At 44.5% G+C, this 23,270-nt stretch overlaps 1 protein-coding gene across 2 annotated transcripts in view; it reads left to right on the top strand.

Annotated features, from left to right (window-relative positions):
* LOC309543350 (protein-L-isoaspartate(D-aspartate) O-methyltransferase-like) overlaps window positions 1–23,270 on the top strand; it is a 128,948-nt gene that overhangs the window by 59,839 nt on the left and 45,839 nt on the right. For both annotated transcript variants that reach the window (XM_082242818.1, XM_082242817.1), the window contains exon 6: window positions 6,104–6,224. In XM_082242818.1, coding sequence (XP_082098944.1) covers window positions 6,104–6,224 — 121 coding nt within the window. The remainder of the gene's footprint in view (window positions 1–6,103; window positions 6,225–23,270) is intronic.

Here is a 23,270-nt window from a genome sequence, read left to right as displayed (position 1 = left end):
CTCCGGCAGACCTGGAACTGGTCCTCCGGGATGAGGACCTTCAAAAACCACTCTCCTCTATATACAGGTCCCTAACGCCCAACGTGCATGTGGGTCTGGGGAGATTGAAGGCATTCTGGGTGGCGGAGATGCCGGAATTGGATTCAGAGGATTGGGAGGATGTCTGGGATTATCCCTTTAAACATTTGGTGTCCTCCAGAGATCGCCTGATACAGTTCAAGATTCTGCATAAGTTTCATCTTACCCCCTCCAGGTTGCATAGAGTGTCTCCTGGCATTCCAGATGTTTGCTGGAGGTGTGGTTCTGCCACTCCCTCCTACGCCAATATGGTCTGGCACTGTCCGTCCCTCCAGGGTTTTTGGTCTGAGGTCCTGGGCTTCATCACACGTCTAACCACTATTGCTGTCCCTTCCGGGATTGCGACCTGTATCCTTGGTCTTTTATTATATTTTTGTTTTTTTTTTTTTGTTTTTTTGTTGCTCGAGTGTGGGTTGTGTTAGCGGGATCTGTGTTGTCGAGCCTGGGTATGCCCATAAGCCTCTGTTCTGTATGTTGTGTTTTGAAAATTAATAAAAAGAATTAAAAAAAAAAAAATTGAAATTCAGAATAGAATCCATTCGCACGGTGGTGGCATCCCTACATCAGGGGGATTTCCTGGCCTCTATTCACATCAAAGATGCTTACTTGCTCATTCCAATATGTCCCCGAAACCAGCATTTGGTCCGATTTGCTCTGGGAGGGAGAACTATCAGTTTGTGGCGTTACCCTTTGGTCTCGCCTCTGCTCCTCGGGTTTTCACGAAGGTGCTGGCCACGGTTCTGGCCTTGCTACGTCAGCGGTGGATTGCTGTGCTGGGCTACTTGGATGACCTCCTCTTGCAAGCAGAGTCCTCATCGGCATTGATGGACGACGTGGAGATTACTCTCCAGACCTTGAAGGAATTTGGTTGGCTTCTAAACTACCAGAAGTCTGCCCTGATTCCTTTTAGAAAATCAGATTATCTGGATCTGACTCTGGATTCAGCTCTGGCCAGAGTGTTTCTTGCTCTGGACAAACTCCAGAAGTTTCATGCTGCAATTCATCTGTTACTCTCCTGTAGAAGGTCTTCCCTCCAGACTTGCATGCGAGTGCTGGGCCTGATGGTGTCTACCTTTTTTGGGGCGGTCCAGTTTGCACAGTTCCATACGAGGTCCCTCCAGAGAGATATTTTTGTGCAGTGGGAAAAGTGTCCCTGGACAATCAGATTCGGCTAAGCCAGGAAATCAGGGGTTCCCTGGTCTTATGACTTTGCTTTTTGACTCTTTGGCAGGGCAAGTTTTTTCTCCCTTTGTATTGGGACATCTGTCACGACTGATGCCAGTTTGTCCGGATGGGGAGGTGTTCTGGGGCTGAGCCCCCCTCAGAGTTTTTGGACGCTGGAAGAATCCAGACTACTGATCAATGTTTTGGAACTTCGGTCGATCAGGCTGTGCCTGGATCACTGGACGGATCGGCTCCAGGGGCTCCTGGTACGGATCCAGTCAGACAGTGCCACGGTGGTGGCTTATGTCAATCATCAGGGCGGAACAAAAAGTGTACTGGCTGCTATGGAGGTCTCCAGCATTCTCCAGTGGGCAGAATGCTTTGTTACGGCCCTCTCTACTGTACACGTACCAGGTGTGGGAAATTGGCAGGTGGACTATATCAGTTGGCAGGCGTTGGTCCATCGGGAGTGGTCCCTTCATCGGGACGTGTTTCATCTGATATTTCTGCGGTGGGGCACCTCTGGGGTGGATCTATTGGCGTCTCGGCTCAATAGAAAGGTACCAAGGTTTGTGGCTCGGTCACGGGATCCTCTGGCGGACGCCACAGATGCTCTGGTGGCCCCGTGGGGCCAGTATCATTTGATCTACGCCGTCCCTCCTCTCAGGCTTCTTCTGCGGCTTCTGCGCAGGATCGAAGCCAAAGGGATTTTGGTCATTCTGGTGGCCCCGTACTGTCCTCGCCAGTCTTGGTACGCCAACCTAGTGCATTTGGTCGCTGACCTCCCTTGAAGTCTGCCTCTCAGGAAGGACCTGCTGTCCCAAGATCTTCTTCCTTTCTGCTTTACAATGACTGGCTTTGATGGCCTGGCTGTTGAAAGCCAGGTGCTAAAGGATAGAAGTCTACCTGGGTCGGTGATTCTGACACTGCTGAAGGCGAGAAAGTCCTACCTCCTAGGAAGGTTTACCATTGTACGTGAAAAGTGTATAGTAAATTTCGTGGTGTGAGTTGATCAGTGTTTATCATCCTCGTTCCTGTTCGGTGGCATTGAGGTGTTGAGCAGAAGTTGGCCTTGAGTACCATCAAGGGCTAGGTGTCTGCCTTGGCAGTCTTCTTTTAGACATAGTCTAAGCGGTGTACCTCCTAAATGCAACATTTATCAAGCAAGGGTGTGCAGTGACATGGGACAGGATGGTTTGCAAAGGAGCTCTGTATGTTACACAGCTGCACACATCTCTCTTTGCTTCTTCCTTCTTTCATCGTATTTCCTTTTGGCACAAGTTTTCTCTCCACACGCCTGATTGACTCCAAGTGCTGCCACTCCGTTTTCTAAGTGCTGTTGTTCGAGGAATAATAGGGGGCTGATGTCAAGACAAATTTAGTTATTTGTTGTAGTTTATTTTTAATTAAAACAATACCGCATCAAAGTTAATGTAAACTTGATTAACATATAATTACACAATATATAAAAAATATAAGCTTTAACATGCCATCATTTCTAAAGCATTTTTTAAAATGTTTATATCTGCAGCATTCAGTGTAAAATAATACCTGGTGATCCTGCCATGATGGTCTATGTTCACTCATTTCCTCTTAGAGGGTAACAGTTCTCTGTTCCTGTCTCCCTATTGTGCTCTCATGTAGTCACCCTGTCACACAGGCTTCTGATAGAAACCGCAAGTGACTCGTTTAACACACATTACACATTCACCATGAGGAAACCAGCCCTGAGAAAGGCCATGCATTATAAGCCAAACCATAGATGGTGAGAATTTATTTACTGCAACCACGGGTTGCAGGAAAGGAATTTACACGATTGCCCCATTAACACAGACAGGGGAATCCCTCCTGGCGAGTAATTGTCTTCTCCTGGTGGGGTAAGTTGTCCCTTCCTGGAGAAGACAGTGATTATTTCTAGCAGCTATAGCAGCCGCTAGCGATAATTGCAAGTAAATACGCAGGCTGGTTGTACCCAAGTTGATTGATTGATCAACTTGTTACATTCAGCCTGCCCAAACAGGGTTTAAATCTCAGCAGGTTCCGGCTGAGAATCGAACAGTCTATGGCTTACCTTGGAGTGCATGGATGTAGCCTGGAAGTGGCTTCAAACCTGCAGCAAATCAGCAGCCCTTAGTTGCAGAAAATAATGACCGCATTGATCAGCGCTTACAGCCATTACCTGTGATCACATGCTGATCGGCAGATGTTTTTATCTGACATGCCCGTTATGCAGAAGCCAGACTTTCGACCGGCTTCTGTCGGACATGCTGCTAAACAAACGAGCCGAATGTCAGCCAGTTTCTGTTGAACTGGCCAATATTCGGCCTGTGTGTACAAAGCATTTTATTTATGATTATTATTATTATTTCAGGTACTTATATATAGAGCTGTCAATTTACGCAGCGCTTTACATATACATTGCACATTCACATCAGTCCCTGCCCTCAAGGAGCGTACAATCTAAGGTCCCTAACTCACATTCATACATACACATAGTAAGGCCAATTTTATACAGGATCCAATTAACCTACCAGCATGTCTTTGGAGTGTGGGAGGAAACCGGAGTAAACCCACGCAGGCACAGGGAGAACATGCAAACTCCAGGCAGATAGTGTTGTGATTATTTATTTCCTTTAATAATGTAAATTTGATATGTTGTATATGAAGGGTTCATTTATACCAGGGGTACTCAAATGTAAACTTGAAAGGTCCACTTACAAATTTTCCATTCAGTCCGAGGTCCGGAAAAGTGACCGTCAAATTCCAAATACAGAACGCCAACAACAAAAAAAGGCATTCCCCAAAACTTGCCCCCATCCAATGCAGAGCGACCATTGTGCGTGCCCCCATTAATGAAAAGCAACCAGTGTGCATGCCCCCATTAATGCAGAGTGACCATGTGCGTGCCCCCATTAATGCAGAGCGACCATGTGCGTGCCCCCATTAATGCAGAGTGACCGTGTGTGCCCCCATTAATGCAGAGCGACCATGTGTGTGCCCCCATTAATGCAGAGCGTGTCCCCATTAATGCAGAGCGACCATGTGCGTGCCCCCATTAATGCAGAGCGACCATGTGTGTGCCCCCATTAATGCAGAGGGTGTCCCCATTAATGCAGAGCGACCATGTGTGTGCCCCCATTAATGCAGAGCGACCATGTGTGTGCCCCTATTAATGCAGAGCGTGTCCCCATTAATGCAGAGCGACCATGTGCGTGCCCCCATTAATGCAGAGTGACCATGTGCGTGCCCCCATTAATGCAGAGTGACCATGTGCGTGCCCCCATTAATGCAGAGCAACCGTGTGTGTGCCCCCATTAATGCAGAGTGACCAGTGTGTGTGCCCCAAATAATGCAGAGTGACCAGTGTGTGTGCCCTCAATAATGCAGAGTGACCAGTGTGTGTACCCCCAATAATGCAGAGTGACCAGTGTGTGTGCCCTCAATAATGCAGAGTGACCAGTGTGTGTGCCCCCAATAATGCAGTGACCAGTGTGTGTGCCCCCAATAATGCAGTGACCAGTGTGTGTGCCCCCAATAATGCAGTGACCAGTGTGTGTGCCCCCAATAATGCAGATTGACCAGTGTGCGTGCCCCCAATAATGCAGAGTGACCAGTGTTTGTGCCCCCAATAATGCAGAGTGACCAGTGTTTGTGCCCCCAATAATGCAGAGTGACCAGTGTGCTTGCCCCCAATAATGCAGAGTGACCAGTGTGCTTGCCCCCAATAATGCAGTGACCAGTGTTTGTGCCCCCAATAATGCAGTGACCAGTGTGCGTGCCCCCAATAATGCAGAGTGACCAGTGTTTGTGCCCCCAATAATGCAGTGACCAGTGTTTGTGCCCCCAATAATGCAGTGACCAGTGTGCGTGCCCCCAATAATGCAGAGTGAAAAGTGTTTGTGCCCCCAATAATGCAGTGACCAGTGTGCGTGCCCCCATTAATCTGGACCGCCGAGGTCTGCTTCCTTCTGTCATCAGCGGGGGGGGGGTTAGAATTGAGAGGATCGGAGTGGCTGTGTTTAGCGCTGCATGATTACAAAAAGCCGAGTACAAGTTCTTCTTACCCGACGGAGAGGATGTCCTACAAAGTCCCGCCTCCTGGACACCGGCTCCTATGATAGACGTCACCAGTGTTCTGTCTATCATAGGTAACAGCCGGCCCAGGAGGCGGGACTTTGTAGGACATCCTCTCCGCCGCAGAAGAACTTGTACTCGGCTTTTTGTAATCATGCAGCGCTAAACACAGCCAGTCCGATCCTCCCGATCCTCTCCATTCTGTCCCCCGCTGAGACAGAAGGAAGCAGACCGCTTCGGCGGTCCAGATTTTAATCCGTGTGGGTCCGGAGGCGGCCCGGAGTCCGCCTATTGAGGACCCCGGATTTATACCAATTGCATCTAGCAGGTGGAGCTGTGTGTAATAGCAGGAAAGCCGTAAGAGATCTTTCTGCTGCTATGTTAGAAATAGACAAGAATACCAAACTTCATGTTCAGCTGTCATTGTTAGCATGCTTTGCAGTCTGAGTGTCATGATGTACTCCGTGTTAAAAAAAAAATTTTTAGTAAAAAAAAATATTATACAAATTAACAACAAGATAAACCCATATATTTGTAAACTTGTAAATGTTATTAAAAATAAAATAAAATTACTGAAAAAAATAATAGCTTCCCTTTTAAGGTCAAGTAACCTACTACTACTTTGTTTTTAATTTGTGAATTTTACAGCGATGTACATACCACACAAGACAAATAGCAAAAGGTTTTAGAAATGTCTCAATACACTTATAAGATGAACAAAACTAAGGTACCAGAACAATCTCGTTTTTAGACTGACAGCCAATTGATAAATGTTCTTTCTTCTTAGGTAGGCCCCACAGGAAAAGTTGTTGGCATTGACCATATTGATCAACTTGTCCAAGATGCAACTGAGAATGTAAAAAAAGATGATCCAACATTACTGAGCTCTGGACGCATTAAATTTATAGGTGAGTTTATGTTTACAATTATCTTAAAGTAGATCTATAGTCACGGCATACACTCTCATTTTATAACATCAGCATTTTATTAGCAGTACAGACAATAGTTATTTTTGACAATTTGAAGTAAACTTGAAAAATCTCCTGTTACGTGGTGAGTGCTGCCTGTCACCTGGCCATCTCTTTCCACTAGTTTCTGGATTCTATTCTCATTCCTTTTGGTTTACTCTAAATTTCTAAGGACTACATATCCCATGGTACCTTGCTGCCTGCCTTCCTGTACTGACTCCACCTCCTGAAATTCCTCTTCTCAGCACCTCTGTAGTTAAGGCTCTGTGAAATGTGGGCACAGCAGTGCCTACCCACAGGGCATAGTGAATACATGTCACAGAATTCCAGGAAATAAATGTGTGGGTCTCTTTAAAAAGTAGATTTACAAACTTTGAGACTGTTCAGATTTTGAGCAGGCTACAAATAATTGAAATATAATGTAGAAATGGATAAAGGATTTAAAATTTTGACAATAGATACACTTTAACCACTTGCCGACAGCTCATGGTGCTGCTACTGCAGCAGAGCGGCCTCGCTGGGTCCAGCGACGTAGGATTCCTCCCTCTTTCGGCGGTGCGTGCGCGCCGCCGGAGGCTCGCTCCCGCTGTATTCAGACACAGCGGGAGTCGGGCCAGGGGAGGAGAGGCAGTGGTGATCACCTACGCTCTTCCCCGATCGCCAGGAAAAGGGTGAGGAAATCCGCCCGCTTGTGTAGACAAAGCAGGCGGATCTCCTCTGTGACAGGCAGGGACAGATCACAAGATTCAGCATAGCTGAACCTGCGATCTGTGTCTGTGTCACACAATACCCTCCCCCCCACACACGTCAGTAAGCATGAGGCACACATTTAACCCCTTGATTACCAACAGAGTTAACCCCTTCCCTGCCAGTGTCATGATTACAGTAACAGTGCATATTTATAGCACTGATTACTGTAGTAATGTCACTGGTCCCCCCAAAAGTGTCAAAAATGTCAGTTAGGGGTCCGATTTGTCCGCCGCAATCTCGCAGTCCCGCAAAAAAAAATCGCAGATCGCCGCCATTACGAGTAAAAAAAAAAAATAAACAATAAAAATGACAAATCTTTCCCGTAGTTAGTAAATGCAATAACTTTTGCACAAACCAATGAAAATACGCTTATTGTGATTTTTTTTTTTTTTTTACCAAAAATATGTAGCATAAAACAAATTGGCATAAAATGTTAAAAAAATTTGATTTATACATTTTTTTGGGAGAATGTTATACAGTGGGGATCGAAAGTTTGGGCACCCCAGGTAAAAATTTGTATTAATGTGCATAAAGAAGCCAAGGAAAGATGGAAAAATCTCCAAAAGGCATCAAATTACAGATTAGACATTCTTATAATATGTCAACAAAAGTTAGATTTTATTTCCATCATTTACACTTTCAAAATAACAGAAAACCAAAAAATGGCGTCTGCAACAGTTTGGGCACCCTGCAGAGTTAATATCTTGTACTGCCCCCTTTGGCAAGTATCACCGCTTGTAAACACTTTTTGTAGCCAGCCAAGAGTCTTTCAATTCTTGTTTGAGGTATCTTTGCCCATTCTGATTTACAAAAGTCTTCCAGTTTTTTGAGATTTCTGGGCTGCCTGTCTCGCACTGCTCTTTTAAGATCTATCCATAGATTTTAAATTATGTTGAGGTCAGGAGATTGTGAAGGCCATGGCAAAACCTTCAGTTTACGCCTCTTGATGTAATACCCCGTGAATTTTGAGGTGTGTTTAGGATCATTATCCATATGTAGAAGCCATCCTCTCTTTAACTTCAGCTTTTTCACAGATGGCATCAAGTTACCATCCAAAATTTGCTGAAATTTTACTAAATCCATTTTTCCTTCTACTCGTGAGATGTTCCCTGTGCCACTGGCTGCAATACAACCCCAAAGCATGATTGATCCACCCCCATGCTTAACAGTTGGACAGAGGTTCTTTTCATTAAATTCTGTGCCCCTTCTCCAAACGTACCTTTGCTTATTCCGGCCAAAAAGTTCAATTTACATAGTTACATAGTTTGTGAGGTTGAAAAAAAGACATCAGTCCATCCAGTTCAACCTATGATGTGTGTGTGTGTGTGTGTGTGTGTGTTTGCTGTTAACCGTACATTGTATACTCCTGTATGTTGTGGTCTTTAAGGTGCCCATCTAATAGTTTTTTGAAACTATCAATGCTCCCTGCTGACACAACTGCTTGTGGAAGAGAATTCCACATCCTTACTGCTCTTACAGTGAAGATCCCCCTGCGTATTTTAAGGTTAAACCGCCTTTCCTCTAGTTTTAGTGAGTGGCCATGTGTCTTATTGTATTCTCTTTCTCTGAATAGGTTTTTCCATATGCTAGGGTTGCCAGTACAGTATTTGTACATTGATATCATATCCCCCCTCAATCGTCTCTTCTCCAGAGAGAATAGGTTCAGTGCTTGTAGTCTTTCCTCAAAGCTGATGTCCTCTATTCCCCTAATTATTTTTTTTTGCCCTTCTCTGGACTTTCTCCAGTTCCAGCACATCCTTCCTGAGGACCGGTGCCCAGAACTGGACAGCATACTCCAGATGTGGCCGGACCAGAGTTTTGTAGAGTGGGAGAATAATCTCTTTATTTCTGGAGTGAATCCCCTTTTTTATACATCCCAGTATTCTGTTGGCTTTGCTTGCAGCGGCTTGGCATTGCATGCCACTGCCAAGCCTGTTGTCTACCAGTACCCCCAGGTCCTTTTCCATCCTAGACTCACCCAGAGGTTCCCCCCTAATGAATAGCTTGCTTTCTGGTTTCTGGCACCCAAGTGCATTACTTTACATTTTTCAACATTAAACCTCATCTGTAGTTGCCCACCCAATTATTTTGTTCAGGTCTGCTTGTAAGGTTTCCACATCCTGCCCAGAAGATAATGGCATGCTTAGTTTAGTATCATCGGCAAATTCCGAGATTTTACTTGATATCCCCTCCTCTAGATTTATGAATAAATTAAACAGGATTGGCCCCAGGACAGAACTCCCCATTAATCACCACCCTTTGCAACCTCCCCTGGAGCCAGTTCTCTATCCAGGTACTCACCTTATGGTCCATACCTACCTTCCTTAGTTTGAACAGTAAGCGTTTGTGGGGAACGGTGTCAAAGGCCTTTGCAAAGTCCAGATACACCACATCCACAGGCTTACCTTTATCTAGGTGGCAGCTCACTTCATCATAGAAGGTTAATAGATTGGTCTGGCAAGAACGATTTTTCATGAATCCATGCTGATTACTACTAATAATACTGTTTTCATTACTAAAGTCTTGTATGTGGTCCCTTAACATCTCCTCAAATCTTGCAGACTACTGATGTTAGGCTGACCGGCCTATAGTTACTCGGGATATATCTCGGACCCTTTTTTAAATATTGGTACCACGTTGGCTTTTTTCCAATCAGCTGGCACCATACCCGTCTGTAAACTATCCTTAAAGATCAAGAATAATGGTCTGGCAATCACCTGGCTGAGCTCCTTAAGAACCCTCGGGTGCAAGCCATCCGGTCCCGGTGATTTATTTATGTTAAGTTTTTCTAGTTTAGTTCTAAGTCTATCTTCTGTGAGCCATGGCGGTATTTCCTGAGGTGTGTTGTTTAGTTTGGCCTTACAAGCTGGGTTAGTGTAGCCCCCCAATTCTTTTGTGAAGACTGAAGAGAAGAAATTATTTAACACTACCGCCTTTTCCCTGTCCTCTGTGGCCAAAACTCCCTTATCGTCTTTTATGGGGCCAATGTGTTCTGGCCTCGCTTTCTTACTGTTTATATACTTAAAGAGTTTTTTGGGGTTCTTTTTACTCTCTTCCGCTATATGTCTCCCATGTTCCATTTTAGCCGCCCTGATTTCGTCTTTACATTTCTTATTACACTCTTTGTAATGCTTGAATGCTGCCAATGACCCCTCAGCCTTGTATTTTTTGAAGGCCTTTCCTTTAGCATTAATATGCATTTTTATGTTGGAGTTAAGCCACCCAGGGTTTAGTTTTGCTCTTTTACATTTATTTCCCTTTGGAATGCACTGGTCAATCCCTTTTGTTAAGTATGCTCTTGAAGCACTCCCATTTTTCCTCCGTGTTCTTTGTTCCCAGGGTTCTATCCCATTTGCTATTTTCTAGCAGAGAGCGCAGTTTTGGGAAATTGGCTCTTTTTGAAATTCAGTGTTCTTATATTGCCCTTGTGTTTCCTATTACTATAATTAATTTTGAAACAAATTGACCTATGGTCACTGTTTACTAAGTTCTCCCGTATTTCTATATCCGTGAGCAGGTCTGTATTGTTGGTAATCAGTAGGTCAAGTACCGCATTGTTTCTTGACGGTGCGTTCACCATCTGACCCATGAAATTGTCCTGCAAAACATTTAGGAACTGCCGAGCCTTGGCTGAATGCGCGGATCCTTCTGCCCAGTCTATATCTGGATAATTAAAGTCCCCCATTATAATGACATTTCCCATCCTTGCTGCCAATCCTATCTGTAAAAGGAGGCCCGCCTCCACCTCCTCCCTCTGGTTGGGGGGCCTATAGCATACGCCCAATATTACCTTCCCCACAGTGCCTTCCCTTTGAAGTTCTACCCATAGGGATTCTGCCTCGTCCATAGCTCCATTATTAATATCATCCCTCATATTTACCTGTACACTGTTCTTAATATACAGACATACCCCTCCCCCTTTTTTACCTTCTTTATCTCTGCGATAAAGGGAATACCCCTGAATGGTCGCCATCCAGTCATGAGAGCTGTCAAGCCAAGTGTCTGTTATCCCCACAAAATCTAAGTCCTCCTCAAACATCAGTAGCTCCAGCTCTCCCATCTTGTTGGCCAGGCTTCTGGCATTGGTATACAAGCCTCGTAATTTTGACCGGTTACATATATCCTCATTTGATGTTTTTAGGCTGCTCTTGTGATTTTTTCCCCATACCCACCCTGGGTTTAGGAGGTCCGAACACCCTACCGCTAATGCCCCCATTTCTGCCCTCTGAATCTTGCTTTCCAGTGGCTAATTCTACATCTGTACCCTCCCCCCCCCCCCATCACCTAGTTTAAAAGCCCCTCTAACTTTGTGGCCATCCTCTCACCCAGTACGGCTGCACCCTCCCCATTTAGGTGCAATCCGTCCCTACCAAAGAGCCGGTGGCCAACTGAGAAGTCGGCCCAGTTCTCCAGGAACCCGAAACCCTCCTTACTACACCAGCTCCTCAGCCACTTGTTAACTTCCCTAATCTCCCGCTGCCTCTCTGGTGTGGCTCGAGGTACAGGTAGTATTTCTGAAAATACTACCTTGGAGGTCCTACTCCTCAACTTAGCGCCTAAGTCCCTGAAATCGTTTAGGACTCTCCATCTTCCTCTGCCTATGTCATTGGTACCCACGTGTACCATGACAGCTGGGTCTTCCCCAGCCACACCGAGTAATCTGTCCACCCGATCCGCGATGTGCCGAACCCGAGCGCCCGGTAAACAACAGACTGTTCGGCGCCCACGGTCTTTGTGACAGATTGCCCTCTCTGTCCTTCTAATGATTCATCACCTGTCTTTCCTTTCCCTTTCTCCCGGCCTCAATGGAGGAGTTCTTCCCCTGGCAGCTAGGGGTCACTCTGCTCCAGCAATGCTGGTCCCTGACTGGTTTCCCCATTATCACGCAACGGGCGTATCTATTGGGGTGCTCCAGGACAGCCTCCTTGCCTTGTCCCCTTCTACCCCTCCTAACTGTCACCCCTCTACTCTGCTCTGATGCCTGCACCTCCAATACTCCACTCACCTCTGTACAGGCCCCTGCCTGCGCCTGACGGGTACGATCCCTGCTCTCCTTTGGTATGGACATTCGGCTCAGTGTTGCCAGCTGCCTCCCTAGATTCAGGACCTGAGCTTCCAGGGAAGCAACGTTCTTACATTGTGTGCATTTGTATCCGCCCTCAATCGCATGATCGAGGAACGCATACATACCACAAGATGTACATCGCATCTCCACACCCGCCGGGCATTGTACCTACTAATCTAATCTAATGGGGATTTAGTAATTAAAGTCTTTCCTGTGTGGCTGTTTCCTAGCTTCCTGACTCTACCTTCTCACCCTCTGGTACTCCGCTACACTTACTTGACACTCAGTCGCACAACACTCACAATCGCACAGCCTGGTCAGTCGCACAACACTCACATTCACACAACACTCAGTTGCACAACGCTCACAGTCGCCCAACGCTCACAGTCGCCCAACGCTCACAGTCGCCCAACACTCTCAGTCGCACAGTCCGGTCAGACGCACAGCCCGGTCAGTCGCACTACACTCTGTCGCACAACACTCTCAGTCGCACAGCCTGGTCAGTCGCGCACAATACTCAGTCGCACAGCCCGATCAGTCGCAGAGCCGATCATTCGCACAGCCTGGTCAGTCGCAGAGCCCGGTCAGTCGCAGAGCCCGGTCAGTCGCAGAGTAGTCGGTCGCAGAGCTGTCAGTCACAGAGCACAAGCAGTTGCCTAATAGTCCCTAGCTATTCCCCTCTGGTTCCCCCCCCCACCAGCTGCCAAACATCTGATCGGTCACCTACTCGCGTGCTGCTGTTCCGGGTCACCAGCTCACTCCCAGTCCTTCAGCCCCCCTGGCCGTCCTCTGCCGCCGCCGCCGTTTGGTGGTCACAGATGGTCCCCGTACGTATCCCCCCGCAGCTCCTAATCACTCACGCACACTCACAGCGCTGCACACGCTGCCACACAAACACGGCTTCCGGCTTCTGGTCCTTCTCTCAGTGCCTTCCCCGCACATCTGGCTCACAGCGCGCCTCCTCGCTCACCTCACAGCACGCCTCCTCGCTCACCTCAACCAATTTTAACCTCATCGGTCCACAGAACTGGTTTCCAAAATGCATCAGGCTTGTCTAATAGTTCATTTGCAAAGTTCAAACGCTGATTTTTGTGGTGAGGACATAGAGGTTTTCTTCTGATGACTCTTCCATGAAGACCATATTTGTACAAGTATCTCTTTATAGTGGAATAGTGTACCACAACTCCAGTGTCTGCCAGATCTTTCTGGAGGGATCGTGCAGTCAAACATGGGTTTTGAATTGTTTTTCTCACAATCCTGCGAGCTGTTCTGTCTATTTTTCTTGGTCTTCCAGATCTTGCTTTAACTTCCACTGTCCCTGATGATTGCCATTTTTTAATTACATTCCGAACAGAGGATATTGACATCTGAAAATGCTTTGCTACCTTTTTATAGCCTTTCTTCAGCTTTGTGAGCGTCAACTATTTTCATTTTCAGTTTTCTAGACAACTGCTTAGAATATCTCATGATGCTGATTGTTGGGGCAAGGTCAGATGATTCTGGGCATTTTAAACCTATGAGATTGACATCACCTGGTCTTCCCAGACGATGATTGAGAACAATCCATGACACTGGCAGGTCTCAGCCTTGCAAAGGGGGCAGTGCATGCTATAAATTCTGCAGGGTGCCCAAACTTTTGCAGACGCCATTTTTTTGTTTTCTGTAATTTTGAAAGTGTCAATGATGGAAATAAAATCTAACTTTTGTTGACATATTATAAGAATGTCTAATCTGTAATTTGATGCCTTTTGGATATTTTTCCATCTTTCCTTGGCTTCTTTATGCACATTAATACAAATTTTTACCTGGGGTGCCCAAACTTTCGATCCCCACTGTATATCAGAATGTGAAAAATATTGTTTATTTTTTTCAAAATTGTCGCTCTTTTTGTGTTTTCCGAAAATTAAAAATCGCACATGTGACCAAATACCACCAAAAGATAGCTCTATTTGTGGGGAAAAAAGGACATAAATTTAATTTGGGCACAGTGTCGCACGAACGCGCAATTGTACGTTAAAGTAACGCAGTGCCGAATAGCAAAATATAGCCTGGTCAGGAATGGGAAAAAATCTTCCGGTCTTAAAGTGGTTAAAAATATGCTCATTGAGAATTTTTTTGTCAAAGACATGTAGCTAAATACATTTTGGCCTAAATATATGACAAAAATTGAATATATTGGATATTTTTTGACTGTCAAAGTAGAAAATGTCAATTTTTTTGCAAAATTTTTGCTCTTTTTTTTATTAATATCGCAAAAAAATGAAAAGCGCAGAGGTGATCAAATACCACCAAAAGAAAGCTCTGTTTGTGGGAAAAAAGGACGCAAATTATGTTTGGGTACGGCGTTGCATGACCGCGCAATTGTCAGTTAAAGTTGCGCAGTGCCAAGTTTAAAAAAGTGGCCTGGGTGTTAAGCAGGAAAATCCTCCGGTCCTAAAGTGGTTAAGAAACTATTTCCAAAAAAAAACGTGTTGTCTAACTGCCAAAGTACCAAAAGGTTTTGCTTCCTCCAATAACATTACTTAAATATTTACTTTTACTTTACTTAAACATGTTATAACTACTTTTCCCTGTTCATGAAAACTGTTTATTAACAGATTCTGTAACATAAGCTCAAAATCGGAATAATAAATGTGTGCTTGATACATTGCATCACAAATACAGGGATCTGTAGTGGAGTTTTACCATTTTATCTTTAGCTGCCTCATCTACAGCTCTGTCCAGGGGTATTCGGATTGCTAGTGCAGAAATTTTAAGTCTATTGGTTGAAAATACTTTTAGGAGAACTATGGTGGGATTTACTTTGATCAGCATTCACTCGTCATGTGTAGCAGAGAGATAGGAAACATTCACTTATATTCTTATAACATAGTTATTACCTATCAACCAGTATAATATTTCTTTAATGGGTAAATATTGACTTTCACTGTTTTATTATACCAAAGGATGCTATTTATCAGGTGCGCTACTGTATCTGTTACTGCTGAAGGAAAAGAGCATATAGAACACAAAGTGAATTTTTACCTACAGTTGTGCTCATATGTTTACATACCCTGGCAGAATTTATGATTTCTTGACCATTTTTCCAAGAATATGAATAACACAAAAACATTTCTTTCACTCATGGTTAGTGTTTGGCTGAAGCCATTTATTATCAGTCAACTGTGTTTACTCTTTTTAAATCATAATGACAACAGAAACTACCCAAATAACCCTGGTCAAAAGTTTACATACCCCAGGTCTTAATACCGTGTATTCCCCCCTTTAACATCAATGACAGCTTGAAGTCTTTTGCAGTATTTGTGGATGAGGCTCTTTTTCTTCTCAGATGGTAAAGCTGCCCATTCTTCCACGTAAAAAGCCTCCAGTTCCTGTAAATTCTTGGGCTGTCTTGCAGTCTTGCATGAACTGCACGTTTGAGATCTCCCCAGAGTGGCTCAATGATATTGACTGAAATGGCCAGTCCAGAACCTTCACTTTATTCTGCTCTAGCCAATGACAGGTTTACTTGGCCTTGTGTTAAGGATCATTGTCATGTTGGAATGTCCAAGTACGTCCCATGCGCAGCTTCCGGGCTGATGAATGCAAATTTTCCTAGAGTATTTTTTGAAAACATACTGCATTCATCTTGCCATCAATTCTGACCAAATTTCCTGTGCCTTTTGTAGCTTATGATTTCATTATGATTTAAAAAGACTAAAACACAGTTGATTGATAATAAATAGCCTCAGCCAAACACTAACCATGAGTGAAAAAAGTTTGTGTTATCATTCATATTATCTAAAAAATGCATAAGAAATCATAAATTCTGCCAGGGTATGTAAACTTATGAGCACAACTGTAGCTTTGTGATGATTTCAGGCCTTAAGTAGTAGTAGAACTATAGGCACATTTTTTTTTTTTTCATTTTGGATAAAGCAAGAAAGGATTATAACCCCTGTAAGAGTTTTTTTTCTGCCATCTGTGTCCCATTGCGGAGATTTCTCTTTACTTTACAACCCATTTCCAAACAAGAAGTAAGATCCTGCAAATTAAGGGAATTATTTTGGGGCCCCCAGGTCACTAGAACTAGTGTCCCTATTGGAAGATTTCTCCTCCTATTACTTTTCTGGGGACAACCCAAAACTTGGGATTTTCTTTTACTTTCTATTTGTCCTGTTTACCATTATCATTGATAGTGAGAGGGTGAATCTTCTTAACTGGGGGGTGTTCATATGACGTCCCCGGGGGCGCGCAGCACGGCAGTCGGGGCCAATCCCTCGGACAGAGCCCACCCCCAATCAAGGTAAATAGCCAATGAAATAGGTTTTCATTTTTTCCCACATTTTTCGCACATTTTTTCCCACATTTTCCAAAAACTTGTGGAAAAAAATGACATGTTAAAAAGAATCATAATATAATATACGTTGGAGTGTTTGCTTTCAAAAATGGGGTAATTTTGTGGGCATTTAGATTGTCTTGTTGCTCTAGGGCCTTCAAAAGTATGATAGGTAGTCAGAAAGTTATAGTTATTTATGCTCCTAGAACGCCTGAAGGTGCTACTTGGATGTTGAGTCTCTTTTTGTGGCCAGGCTGTGTAAAAGTCTCACACATGTGGTATCACCATACTCAGGAAGAGCAGCATAATGTATTTTGGGGTGTCATTTTTGCTGTGTACATGCTATGTGTTAGAAATATCTTATAAATTGACAACTTTTTTTTTCTTCATTTTCCCAAGAATTGCGGGAAAAAATTACAACTTCAAAAAACTCACCATGCCTTTTACTAAATACCTTGGACTGTCTACTTTCCAAAAGGGGGTCATTTGGGGGGTATTTGTACTGTCCTGACATTTCAGGGCCTCAAGAAAGAAGCTAGGCAGTCAGTACATCAGGTGTGATCAATTTTCAGTAATTGGTACCATGGCTTCTAGACTCAATACCTTTCACACAGACTAAATAATATACACTAATTTTGGTTATTTTTACCAGAGATATGTAGCAGTGTAAATTTTGGCCCAAATGTATGAAGAAAAAATAATTTTTTTGCAAAATTTTATAATGGAAACTAAAAAAAAATGTTTTTGCTTTTTTTTTTTGCTTTAATCACAAAAAAAACCCAGTTGTGATCAAATACCACCACAAGAAAGATCTATTTGTGTGAAAAAAATATAAAATTTTTGTTTGGTTACAGTGTAGCATGACTGAGCAATTGTCATTCAAAGTGTGAGAGTGCTGAAAGCTGAAAATTGGTCTGGGCAGGAAGGGGGTGTAACTGCCTTGTATGGAAGTGGTTAAATCATGAATCCTGTTGCTTTTTTTAGGCATGCACAGAAGTTTGCATCAGTGCATTGGTCATTGAAGTGGGAATATGTGGAAAAGGGATGAGTGATATCACTGTGGTGAGATTTGAGGTTCGTTTGCAGGTATGGTGTGGGGGCTTCCCCTGCACTGCAAGGGTTAAAAGGTTGTTTTAATCTAGGAGGAAAACCAAAAAGGCAGTTATACTTTACCTTGTGCCTCACTCCCACAGTCCTTCTCACAACTGTTCATCCAGCCCCCTTGAAGCCACTTTTTATCAATCGCAGGCATTATGGCATCATTGCTTACAATGCAGAGTCAGCAAAGGCCTACCCACAATCTGCAACACTGAAGAACATTTGCTGCCAAGGGAGCAAGGGATAAGGGTAAGTATGACTTTCCCCATAGACAGAAACTAGCATATAACCCTTGCAGTGAGAAAGGCGCTCATTGTAAGGGTCAATTTTTTTTTTTTTTTCACCCAGGGTTGAGCTTAATGCCCCATACACATGATCTAAAAAGCGGACAACAGATTATCCGACTTTTTTCGCTTGCTAGTCAAAGGTAGGAATTGAATAGGTTACTAAAGTTACAAAAATTCTCGTACGACAGAATAAAAATTCGGAATTGATGTAATGTGTTGTAGTGTATTTGTATTGTATTTTCGGATAACAACTCTGATTAAACAAGAATCGTATAATCTGGTATCCTACGAGGAAAATTTTCATGCTTGCACCATCAGATAATATCGGATAAACTGTTGAGATCGGGAATCAGAATGTACTCACTTAGAAACCATTGTGCTTTCCCTTTAATTGTGGGAGTATGCGTCATGCTTACATGTGTGATTTCCAGTATGAATTGGCTGTTTTTTGTTTGCTTTCCAAAGAAACCTAAAAAGAATCACAGTTGACGTCACAGCACTTCTGTGTTAATCACAATGCAGGAGCATTGTGGAGTACTCAGCTATGGAGTGCTCCTATTTATAAGGAACAGCTGTGGTCCAGGACTAAGCCTGGAAAATAAGTTGATCAGTTTCTGGGCTTTGTGCTGCACTGTGGTTGTTACTGATAGCTGATGGTGCCAACACTGATTGAAGCTCGGCCCTGCGGAGAGCAGGTGCCATTTTAAAAACGCACTAGTACAAAAAACGTTTAAACCTGCATCATTCTAAAACAGTACCTGGGACTTAAACATTTTAAAATAGAAAAATCGACTTTGTTAAACTAAATAAATATACAGTATCTATATACTATATAATTGCTGTACAAGCTGTTGTTATTCAGTTCTGTTTAAAATCATCACTGTAACCATCTATGGTGTCAAAATTGTAAATGTTGCTTCCTTGCATCTTTATCTTTGGTAATGAGAGACACTCTCCTACCTACCACTCAGTGTAGGAAACATTCACTTTAACCTAAGGCCACCCCACCCCCCTGGGAAAAAAAAGTATAAAGATTTAGCAACACAAAAGACAGCTTCTTGATGATACAGTTATTTATATAAAACCATATTTTTTTTAATTCTTTATTTAAAAAATGTTACCCCAGAATTTTATATTTATGATACAGTATGTGTCTGTTGTACCATATACCTGTATGAAAAAAGTATCCTGTTCTTTTCACTGTTTCCTTTGTGTGAAATCCCTGGTGTTTTTGCCAGTTCTTCTACTTTTCCATAAAAAAAATTGAACACACTAGGCATGAGAGCACAGCGTAGTCAGTTTTCTGGCTGTGCTAGGAACTCTGCCTGCTCTCCTCCAATGATTAGACTTCTGCTGGCATGCTCCAACCCCCTCCCTCACAGCCTTTCACTGGGAAGACCAGTGTTTTGCTGTTTCTCCTCCCCTAGCTCTCTGAGCTCCTTTTGCAGCTGAGAACAGAGGGTATGTGATAATTTATAAAACAGGGGAAAAATATACTTCTAATGTTGTTTTTTTATGGGTATGCAAAAGTGTTTTGCCTTTCATTTCTATTTTAAACTGAATGGGTTGTTTTACAAGGTGAAGGTTCACATATACTTTAGGTTGTCGCATTGCCAGTGCAAGCATACAAATAGTACTCATACATAGAACATGACACATCTCAAAAACTTTACAATAAGGTATACAGAACCGCACAAACAATATCAGAACTTAAACATAGAAACCTCAAGACTGTGCCAACCATGATAAAAAGTGCAACCTATCAATAACCGCAGCCCCTTTAAATGTTATCAACACAACAAACAATAAGATACTAGTAAAGTGAGGCGCTGTTATATAAATATATTGAATACAATATCCTATTCAATCCTCCCCCACTAAAAATATCCACATGATTAGTGAAATATTACTAATGCATTATCAAATACACAGATCCTGGCAAACATAACATCTGGTGCTTGTGGCCTCTGTGATGAGGTCACTATCACAACCAATGTGTAAAGAAGTGCAAAATTTGCATAAATGAATCATTTTTAATACATCAAACAAAAGGAAAAACAAACAGGGACTCCCCCAAAAGAAACTATCAATAAAGGTCCACTGTATATTTTGACAGTGAACTGAAAATAATTGTGATGATTTCTGTGACCATATAGCCATCCTAGTGCAATATAGGTGCTCTTCTCCAAAAAAAAAAAACAGGTGCTCCACCACGTGCAGATATACAACGGGCTCACCAGAGCCCCCAGGTCCCAGGGACCATGATGCATCGTATGGTAAATGAAACCTAATGCAAGATTAATGAACTCCTCTGAAGTTACAGCCAATCCACAGGAAGAGCTTCCTCAGATACTCGATGGTAATTGGTATAAAAAACAAATGACTAGGTGATTGCGGAACACCATTTAATAAAACCCCAAAAAGTTTAAAAACGACATTTAAAAGTGCCCTGACCGGCACCAGCTCCATAGACTCGTACAGTGCCCCTAGGCAACTATGACCAGGTAAATTAGGAACTCGCTCTCCCTCGCCGATAACAGCAGCTCCCCCAGGTGGCGTGTGTTCCACCACTCCCGGAAATGATGTCCAATGGTTAACCACAGGCTTTAGGCAGAGATCGGGTTGCTGCCTAAAATTATCACGGACGGAAATCATCACAATTATTTTCAGTAGACTGTCACAATATACGGTGACTTTTATTGATCGTTCTTTTTTTATAGTTTTTTGGGGGGAGTCACTGTTTTTCCTTTTTGTTTTGTTCGATGTATAAATATTTTTTGCACTTATGTACAGATTGGTTGTTATATGGCGCTTTTCCACTACATGGAACCGTACCGGTACGGCACCCTTTTGTGCTTTTCCACTGCTGGTACCGTATGGTATAGGGTCGGAACGGTTCGGTACGGTACGGTATAGGTTTGCTTTTCCACTGCATGGAACCGAACGGTACGGTACGGTACGGCTCTGAAAAAACGTGACCTCATCACAGAGGCCACAAGCACCAGATGTTATGTTTGCCAGGATCTGTGTTTTTGATAATGCATTAGTGATATTTATTTTTTTAGCACATCTCATTAGGTTGTGTGCAGCATATACATAGTAGAGATCAACCCATTATCGGCAACACCGATATATCAAGGGCCGATATTCACTTTCCCCGATATATCGGAATTGGCCTTTGGATTTACCGTTATTGCCGATATTTTCGTGACGTCATTGCGTATGTTGCGCGCACATGTTCTGCCTTCTAACACCGCCTCCCTCGCCTGCGCAACCCATACGCGACATTATTTCACCGCACGCTGCACACGTTCTCTGCCTTAAGACAGCCTCCCATGCCTCGGACAGGCTCGTGTGCAGCCAGCTACAGTCCGGTCCGGTCATGGTGCCAGCCATCCACCCACAGGCCCTGGCCCCAGCCACTCACCACAGGGTGCCAGCCGCCAGCCATCTGACCCACAACAGAACAGGGTGCCAGCTGGCCAGCATCCAGCCACAGGCCAGCCACCCACCACCATGACCAGTGACCACACAGTGTTCAAGCAAGCCAGCAGCCACCCACAACAGGCCAGGGTGAGTGAGTGACACCAAGCCAGCCACCCACACAACAGGGTGACCCCAAGCCAGCCACCCACAACAGGGTGACACCAAGCCAGCCACCCACCACAGTGTTCCTGCAAGCCAGCCACCCATAACAGGGTGACACCAAGCCAGCCACCCACCACAGTGTTCCTGCAAGCCAGCCAGCCACCCACCACAGGGTGGCACCAAGCCAGCCAGCCACCCACCCACCCACCCCAGTGTTCCTGCAGGCCAGCCACCCACCACAGGGTGACACCAAACCAGCCACCCACCACAGTGTTCCTGCAAGCCAGACAGCCACCACAGGGTGACACCAAGTCAGCCACCCAACACAGTGTTGCACCAAGCCAGCCACCCACCAAAGTGTTCCTGCAAGCCAGCCACCCATAACAGGGTGGCAACAAGCCAGCCACACACCACAGTGTTCCTGCAAGCCAGCCACACACCACAGTGTTCCTGCAAACCAGCCACCCACAACAGGGTGACAGCAAGCAAGCCACCCACACTGCCAGGCGTCAGCCACAAACCCATAACAGGGTGCCAGCAAGCAACCCACACTGCCAGGCGTCAGCCATCAACCCACAACAGGGTGCCAGCAAGCAACACACACTGCCAGGCATCAGCCACCAACCCACAACAGGGTGCCAGCAAGCAACCCACACTGCCAAGCATCAGCCATCAACCCACAACAGGGTGCCAGCAAGCAACCCACACTGCCAGGCGTCAACCACCAACCCACAACAGGGTGCCAGCCAGCCACCCAAACTGCCAGGTGTCAGCCACTGACCCACAAGGGTGCCAGCAACTCAGCAAGCCACCCGCACTGCCAGGCATCAGCCACCAACCCTCAACAGTGTGCCAGCAGCCAGCCACCCCACAACAGGGTGCCAGCAAGCAAGCCACCCAGGCTTTCGGCTTTTGGAGTCTTTCGAAGCACCTGAGCTTGATATCGGTTGACCTACTGGTTTACTACTAGCTGGAAGAGGCTGTCTCATTAAATTGAGCAGCCACTGAATTTCGGTAAGCTGCTTGTTATACCTGAGCACAAGGGTGTCCCCTTCCTACACTTTTCCCTGGTGTCACTGGAAGAAAGTTATTTTGCACGTGGATTCACATCTCTGCACTTAATATTGGGACTATTCATTTGGACATTATCCCCTCTCCTTTTTTGTTTTCTTTATATGAGCTTTTCAGCTATATAATTGTATACTGATTTCAGCGCTGCACTTTTTGGTTTTTATTGTATTTTTTGAATCACTGTTAGTTGATTTTGTGCCAGCTGCTCACTATTGTTCTTAATCATTTGGTTTTCTGTCACATCTAGCGCGGAAATTTTTCTTCTATTTATATTACAAGCAAGCCACCCACACTGCCAGGCGTCAGCCACCAACCCACAACAGGGTGCCAGCAAGAAAGCCACCCACACTGCCAGGCGTCAGCCACAGACCCACAACAGAGTGACAGCAAGCAAGCCACCCACACTGCCAGGCGTCAGCCACCAACCCACAACAGGGTGCCAGCAAGCAACCCACACTGCCAGGTGTCAGCCACCAACCCACAACAGGGTGCCAGCAAGCAACCTACACTGTCAGGCGTCAGCCACCAACCCCCAACAGGGTGCCAGCAAGCAACACACACCGCTAGGCGTCGGCCACCAACACACAACAGGGTGCCAGCATTGCCAGCAACTTCAGCAAGCCATTTTTTAAATCTTTTTTGTGTCTTTCAAATTGAAATGGAGATGGATGAGGAGAGAAATAGTGTGGTCTGGGACTATTTCTCATCTCAACCTTCTCCAGGAAAAGCAGCAGTGTGAAACACATGTACAAAAAACATAAGCATGGGATTAGTAACTGCAAAAAACAAAAATACGTCAAATCTTTGGG

This window comes from Pelophylax lessonae, assembly GCF_965119305.1.
Source record: "Pelophylax lessonae genome assembly, chromosome: 13".
In the NCBI taxonomy this organism is placed as follows: domain Eukaryota; kingdom Metazoa; phylum Chordata; class Amphibia; order Anura; family Ranidae; genus Pelophylax; species Pelophylax lessonae.
The sequence above is the reverse complement of the archived record's forward strand: the minus strand, read 5'-3'. Positions and strand labels throughout refer to the sequence as shown.